The following is a 7,993-nucleotide window of genomic DNA, read 5'->3' as shown; positions in this document are numbered from 1 at the left end:
GTCATGATTGATAATCATAGCTAGGATTATTCTAACTATGATATATTTGACTTTAGTAATTATGAGCTTGATGATGATAGAAATAAAGCCTTGTAATGAGGACTATTAGTATTGACAAGGAATGTGTCTATGTGTTAATTTTTTATGTGGGTCTAGATGACTGCACAATACACGCATGGCCTTCCTTATATCCATAAATCTCTTATGGATTGCATATTTGCTTGGATGGTCTAACATTGATAGAAAGTCTATGATATATCTGACTTTAGTAATTCTGAGCTTGATGTTTATAGAAATAAAATCATATAATAAAGACTATTAGTACTAACAAAACGAATGTGTCTATGTGTTATTTTTTTATGTGGGTCTAGAGATGATTGCACAATACACACATGGCCTTCCTTATATGCATAAATCTAATATGGATTGCATATTTTCTCCCATGCTAAACCTTGATGGTCTAGCCCCTAATCCTTCACTAGAGATGTGCCCAAAGATAGGATAATTAAACACCCTTTTCATGAAGTTTACAATGTTGTTCACAAAGTTTGAAAGGTGGGTTTGGGGCTTGGGAACCCGAGGCTATGGATGTCACTGTTAAACAATGACAAAAAGCCCCGGCATCCCCACTACCTCAATGTTGTAGGAACATTGCTAGAGAATGTTGTTATGCCCTCAACGTGTTGTAATGAACCAATTATGGAAATCAAGATCAGCAACATCATGATCATGAATCTGTGGATAGAAATGGAGGTGATGGTGATGAAGATGATGACAATGATAAAACAACGTTTTTTGAGGAAGGGATAGACATTGCAGTAGATATTTTTGGAGCCATAGGTCTTGTAGAAGATGAACTTGAAAATTTGTAAGCTGAAATTTCAGTGCTAACCACCACATAACCTTGTTTCTAGTATGAATCTCCCGACTATGTATGAAGCTAACTATGGCTCTGTATGAAGATGACTAAACTTCATGTATTATGCTATGTTATGTATGGCCATGTTATGCCTAAAAATAGTACTATAATTTATTTAGCTAAAAATTAAATACTGAGCTAGCTAATGTATGTTATGGCTATGCATTGCATTATGCTATGCCTAAAAATATTACTATAATTTATTTAATATGACTATAAAAATTAAATACTGAGCTAGCTAATGTATGTTATGGCTATGCATTGCATTACAACGATCGTGGGTGCATAGCCCCAATTAAACATGTTAGGAAAGACATAGAAAATTGATTAAATACATTTGGAAAGATGTGGAAAATCGATTATGAATGAGTAACTGCAAACAAAATTTCAACTACGCTATGTATATCATGATAGTGGCTACAATTCTGCCTAACAAAAGTGTGATAACATAGCTCTAAAGCACGATCATGGTGCTCCAACGTGATCTTTAGCAATGGCAATTTCCCTAGTGTATTACTGCCGTCCATATCACTGCATGCAATTTTCTAGCATCCTTTTATTTTCAGGTAAATATAGCGGTGTGCTTTATGTCACACATAATCCCATTTGTATGGTCCTAGCCCCTTGTAGTGGATCCCACAAATGAGCTAACTAATATTTTAGAAAATTCGATAAATTATAGCAAGGTTCAAACTTCACTTGTGTTAGTAAAATCCTAACATAACCACTTCTTCTCACATGCTAACTAATAATGTAGATCATTTGATAGATTATAGCAAGGTTCGAACTACTTCACTTGTGTTGATAAATTCCTAAGGTAACCACTTTTGTCTCACATTGGGCTAGAATTAAATAAGTATGGCCATGCTTTTTGAACTAGGAACCATTTTTTTGAAAAACCAGAAGCATGGCCAGTGTCCATCATATTTTTAGTGATGGGCACATGCCGCACATTCTACCTCGCTCGTAGCATGGACACTCATGCTTTTTATTGGAGAGGTGGGAATTCAAGCAATCTCACCCCTTTAAAAACAAAAAGACGTCCACATCAATATCATGCCCCACATAGCCATGATTGTCAAAATGAAAAACACTCCTCAACCAGATACTAGGAAAAAAAAATTGACTATTTGGAGATTTCCTTATCAAACTTTTCTAAGAGATGTTGGCTCCAATGTGGAGGCATAGTTAGAATTGAGGGGGACATGCCTTTTCTTATGTGTAAAAGGGGGAAGCATCAAAAAATTAATGGCTTCCATTCCCTTTGGTTCGTTACACAAGCAAGCTATAAGCATTTTGGTTGTGTGCAACAAGCCTTAAACCACGTTGCATGGCCCACCCTTCCCTCCTTTCACCACAAAAGATGTCAAATGCATGGCAATCATGAGTGGATCTCCAAATAGGGGTGGGGTGGTGGTTTGTGAAGCTACCCTCATTATATAGGGCCCATTTGCACATAGTCCAAAATGGGAAACCATTTGTGATGGGGGAACATTGGGGAGAGAATTAAGAAGATAAAACCTAATTCAAATTATGTGGTTGCGTAACACATAGGATTTGCTTCGAGTTGGCTAACAACAAGTTGCCAACACTAAGCAAATCCCAAATCTTTCTCAATAATGTAGCACATAGGTCCAGAATAAGGTGGAGCATAGGAAGGAGCTCTCATGAAAACATTGAGACCAAGGTGGGGCATATGAAAGGGCTCTTATGAAAACATGCAAACCTTTCTCAAGAATATAGCATGGAGGTCCACAGGAAGATGGGCCTGGAAGGAGCTCCAATGAAAACATGGAGAACAAGGTGGGGCATAGGAAAGGGCTCTTATCAAAACATGGCAAACTGCCTTTTCTTCAATTTTGTGAATTCTGGACTCTAAAGTCCGGATTAATATCATTAATTAACTTTTATGAATATCATTTACCGTTTCAACTACAGCATCCCAAAAAGGCAAAGGTACTCGCCTTCTTTTCGGGAAACGGTTTGCTATCTGGAAAGACAGAAACCCCTTCTCTTGTTCTCCTCACAAATTAGCTCAGTAATGTAGCACCATATTCGTCGTTGCATGCACAGTAATGCTGCATTATACTCTGACTCTTCATTTTTCTCAGGAATTAGTGGACAAATCCGCATTTTCTCTCTATCTGAAGAGGAGCTGCATGCATTTTGATGAATTGGCTCAACATAAGCATGCTTAGTGTCAAAATACTGAATTAAGAGCCATGGTGCTCAGCTTGTTGACAAAACATCATGGAAAAGCTTGCTTGGAGGAAAAACACTTGTCTCAGATCTTGACTAAAGAAGAAAAATCGCTTGAAGTTTCATGATCTGGTTCATAATCTGTCATCAATAGTTTTCTTTCCGAGCTTTGTGGCTTTTTTTAGTGTTTAATCTTTCTCCTTGTTTCGCTGTCTTCAAAAGCTCGAAGAAAGCAAAACTCGTAAACTCAGACTGATAAGCAAGAGTGAAGCTGCCCTGCACAAAGCAGAGTCAAATGACAGTCAAGTGTGAAGCTATGGCGGAAGCTGGAGCCGCTCAAGCTTCTGAAAGGTCTGTTTAATAACGACGTGTTAAGCTGACTTTGTTTTTGTTTGCATTACATGATGATTTTTAGTATTTATTGTGTCATCACATATATGTAGTTGGGGTTTTAGCATAATTACATGATTAATTTTACAAAAATATATGATGATAATGTTGCTAATCATATGAAGACTTTATTGGCATCCCATTTACTTTTTACATGGCAGCAATCAAGTTTTAGCAAATGATGCATCAGCCATGACCATAGAGTTTCTGAGAGCACGGCTGCTGTCTGAGCGTGCAGCATCAAAAGCTGCAAGACAGCAAGCACAGCAGATTGCTGAAAAGGTATGGTCAAACACCTCCATAAGCTCAAAGTCTGAAGAAAAGGCATACTTAACAAGCCCAAAGTTTGCTGAGCTGTGCTAATCGCTTTTAAAAAGCTTGCTGAGGCGTGCTAATCACTTTTTAAAAAGGTAGCAAATTGCCTTAAACGTTTTTTAGTCACACCTTAATAGGCTCAGCAGATTGCTGAAATCTATCTAATCACATTTAATAAGGACATGCCAAGTTTAGTATCATTAGTCATGATCGATGTTGTTTGAAGTGCTTCATTAGCTTAATATACAGTGATTTGTGGTGTCCCTCCAGGTTTCCGGGTTGCAGGGTTGCCTCAACGTGGAGATTGAACACAGGAAAAAAGCTGAGGCTGCTATGAGAGAGGTCCTTACAGTGCTAAAAGCCAAAGGCCATGCCATAGATGACCTTGAATTGGCCTCTGCAGAAATTAAAGAAGATAAAACAGAAACAGGGATGTCAAGACTAGGTAGTATCAAAAAAGAATTGGAGAACTCTGAAAAGCACGTTTGTAATAAAGCACACCCTACCATTGATGTAGAAATGCCATCGAGATCATCAGACTGCAAAGATGAAAGCATAGCAAAGGGCATGACTGAACATGAAACGAATGGCCCTGATGACTCTGGTAAAGGTGAAACCCAAATGCACTTTGATGTGAAGAACTATGCAAAAAATCATGATGGAGACCAAAATACCTTACCATGCAATGCACACGGCTCTGATGACCCTGGTGCTGGCAAAGGTAAAACTGAAGCACACCTTGATGAGGAGCACTCTGTGGGGCATCATCACAAGCAAGTTGAGGACTGCAATGCACATGGCCAGGATGGAGTTTATCACACTGTTACCAGTACGTCAGTGCTTCAGACACATCAGAGTGGCCAGGAGTGCGCTGCTGACTATGAGAAGGAACTGCAAACAGGGGAGACTACTGAATACAGGTGTGTGGAGTGTTTCTTGCTCCTTTTTATGGAGTTCCTTAACCTTTATGTTGTTTTTGTCAAGCACCACAAACTATTCTTGAGATCTGCACTTCATAACACTTGTTCCTAAAACTGTGGTGGTACAGACTAGCCATAGCATTGAAATTGAAAGCAATGCTGCATCAAATAGAAGAGGAGGTGGAGGCTCTTCCTAAGGAACAGCCATGGAAACGTCAGCTTCAAGGCTGGGTTGACCATGTAGTCAATATGTTGGAGGGCAATGGGGCAAGTCTGAATGGAGGCTTGGAGCTGCATGGTTTATGTGATGCCAACACAGCTGATCCTAACCACTTGAAAAATGGGCAAACTAGCTTGATTCACATGGAAGGGCTTGTAAAGCTTGCAGGCGAGGCGAATGCTGAGGTCATTCGGCTAGCTGAAACTGAAGTTCCCTCAGTAAATCAAATGCAGCCGGCTAAAGAAGCTGACATAAAAGGAAAGTCAAATATGAATTTGTCCATCGTCCCTAGAGGCAAGTTGCAGGGAAAAATTCTCCACCCCTTCAAGAGTGTCAGTACAGAGCACCCTTCCACAATTTATATGGGAATTGATGCCCTTCCAAGATGTACAACACCACACAAAAGGCAATCATCGTGTGTGTCCTTCAAAGGTGGCAACGGGGTTGCTCGTGACATGTGTGTATGTCATCCAGAGATGGTGCAGTACAGCATCTCACAACCCACCTCATCTCACCCTCCTATGTTTGGTAATTGTCATCAAAGCAACTACATAGGAGCAGAATGGCCACACCTTGTTGAAGCTCAAAGCCCATGGTCTGATGAATTTTGGAAAGGCGATAACGGTTGTAAGGTGGAGCAGGTCCATAGACAATGGCATGAAGGCTGGCTTCAAACTAGAGTATCAGGCTTAGAGAGGTCAGGTGGGCTTAGATCCAAGGAGATGCTTCCAAGCCTCCCTTTCATGGATGGTCTTGTATATGATGCCTCTAATGAGGTCTATATGAATCAAAATATGACTTCTGCAGGAACAGCTTTTGTTGACTACAGAAACATAGAATTTGAAAGAGGGCATGCACATCATCCATGCCAAGCATACACGGGTCAAGGTAGAGATCCAATGGGGTTCAATGTGATGAGAACAAGGCATCCAACTTTTTCCATAGCGGATGAAAAAAATGAGAGACTCAGAGGTATCCTAACGGCTCTGCATGTAGCAAGGCAGCATGTGAACGATGAACAGATTCTTTATGCGGAGGACCAATTTGTTGGACCTCCCACACCAACAGTAGCAGATGCAGAACCTTACAGAGACTGCTATGGAGATGAAATGCGGCACGTTTCGTATGAATACCATCATGATCCTTGGAGGTCTCAGGCTCACAGCCATGCTCCAATCATTCATTTCCCTCCCTCCCCCAGTTCTGAGCATGGCTATCCTGCATGTGGGAGGCATGAAGAGCTTCGGAGGAGCAATTCTGTTTCCAGCAACTTCATGATGCCTAGTTTGGAGATGATCCATGTCCAACCTAGAGGAGAGGTGCAATTGGGTAATGGCATCACATTATACACTGAATGAGAAAGAAGCAAGCATTATGGCAAACACATCAGGCACGAGGGCATTAATCGTTTGATGTATATTGTGCATATGTAATGGCTTCATCATGCACTTTCGTCACCATTATAGAATTGATTATGCTTATGACAATACTGATGGACTAGATACATCATAATTAACAGAGGAAACCCATGTATTGTGCGAATAAACTTTTAAATAAATAAAATGACTAATTATGTTTTAATATTAACGGACACAACTCCTCAAGGAGTGCGACCTTCAAGCCTATACGCATTTAATCAACGTAATCAACAACTAATGATACAAATATTGGTGCCTTCTCGCCTCTTAATCAATGTAATCAACATTTCTATGGCCCATTGAGCCACATTATTTCCAATCATGTTCATTGACCCTGCAATAGCACCATAGCTTACCCATCAACGTTGCAACGAGTTATGCCATCGATCGATGGCAACGTTGCAACGAGTTATGCCTCAATCAATGATCAAATGTTGATGGACACAAGCGCTCTTTTGAACCAAAGCGTTGTGCCTCAAGCAATGATCAAATGTTGATGCACAAGCCTTTGGGATGATTGGGTCCATTCCTATGTTGCCCATTTTACAATTGTAAATAATATATTACATCTCTTTAGTTGACATTGTGTGGTAAAAATTGTAGCAAGCATGTGCATAGAGATGGGCATTTTCAACATACAAATCTTCTACATTGAATTGAAGAATTTTGAGTAAAATCGTGTCACAAGTGATCGTTGATGATTTGCAGTTTGCGAATAGTTTGTGAATGCTCAATTGTACTACTAGCATACAAGGAACGAAGTGTATATTAGGAGAATACAAGGAACGAAGTGTATATTAGGAGAAGAATGTAGTGGAGTATGAATGACATCAAATGTGAATAAAAGCCACGTGCTCGTATTGTAAAGTGTGCGTATAAGCACCCCAAACGGGTTTTTGGGGTCTATTTAATTTATTATTATTCTTTCAATGAGGACACGTGTCAGACATACAATTTTAGTTGTAAGGCATGAGCGCGTCTTCTGCATGCATGCTTTTTTGTTCGTTTTGCATGAGCGAGTCTTCTACATTGGCATCTTATGGAATGCTATTGTTGCGGGCATGGAATGCTTTCGCTTGCTTCTGGAGCTCCTTCGTGGCCGTTTGCATCGTCTCCACATCGTTGTTGATGCCGGCCAGGTTCTGGAGGTTGTTCGTGGCATCCTTTGGTCGTCCCTGCTTTTGGCAGGTTATGGTCCTTCTCCCTATTTGATCAACACTGCTTTTGGCAGGTTATGGTCCTTCTCCATATTTAATCAACATTGTGCTCGTCTTTTGGCTGTATCTACATCTTCTGTTATTACTTTTTGCTATCACAGTTGCTGTAGTCGTCTTCTGTCAAATGGCTCCTAAAAGGAAAGCCATGAATGATATTACAAATTTTATGTGTGTTGATCGCCGTCCTTCTAGTTCTACTTGTCGTGAAGGACATCCCTCTATGTTCGATACAGCCATGACTGCTTCTGGTGTCCCTTCTCGTCGTTCTGATGGAGTTGCTCCATGCATGCAAAATCAAGCACGACCAGCTGAAATTTTTGATTGCCCTACGGCCTGTACTCTGCCCTGAGAGGTCGCTGTGGCGCCCCGCATTACCACTCCACCGGATGGCCCTT

General features: G+C 40.4%; 1 protein-coding gene across 3 annotated transcripts; it reads left to right on the top strand.

The window, feature by feature from the left end:
• The first annotated feature begins 2,858 nt into the window (after nt 1–2,858).
• On the top strand, nt 2,859–6,544 carry LOC147610729 (uncharacterized). Of its 3 annotated transcripts, none has more exons than XM_086785197.1 (5): nt 2,863–2,991; nt 3,341–3,469; nt 3,670–3,790; nt 4,094–4,743; nt 4,872–6,544. In XM_086785197.1, the coding sequence occupies exons 2-5, from the start codon at nt 3,414–3,416 to the stop codon at nt 6,319–6,321; spliced, it is 2,277 nt and encodes a 758-aa protein (XP_086641323.1). In that variant the 5' UTR covers nt 2,863–2,991; nt 3,341–3,413; the 3' UTR covers nt 6,322–6,544. The 3 variants fall into 3 exon arrangements, with proteins under 3 accessions (XP_086641325.1, XP_086641323.1, XP_086641324.1); XM_086785198.1 differs by lacking the exon at nt 2,863–2,991 and adding an exon at nt 3,120–3,250; XM_086785199.1 differs by having other exon boundaries at nt 2,859–3,469.
• The last annotated feature ends 1,449 nt before the right edge of the window (nt 6,545–7,993 follow it).

The sequence above is a fragment of the Cibotium barometz genome, chromosome 48 (assembly GCF_041138505.1).
Source record: "Cibotium barometz isolate CiBa-2024 chromosome 48, ASM4113850v1, whole genome shotgun sequence".
NCBI lineage: Eukaryota > Viridiplantae > Streptophyta > Polypodiopsida > Cyatheales > Cibotiaceae > Cibotium > Cibotium barometz.
This window is presented reverse-complemented; position numbering and strand designations above follow the sequence as displayed.

Coding starts and splice junctions, on each gene's coding strand:
- LOC147610729 (XM_086785199.1), top strand. CDS start 3,414: ATGACAGTCAAGTGTGAAGCTATGGCGGAAGCTGGAGCCGCTCAAGCT. Junction 3,470..3,669: donor GCCGCTCAAGCTTCTGAAAG/GTCTGTTTAATA, acceptor TTTACATGGCAG/CAATCAAGTTTTAGCAAATG. Junction 4,744..4,871: donor GGGGAGACTACTGAATACAG/GTGTGTGGAGTG, acceptor GTGGTGGTACAG/ACTAGCCATAGCATTGAAAT.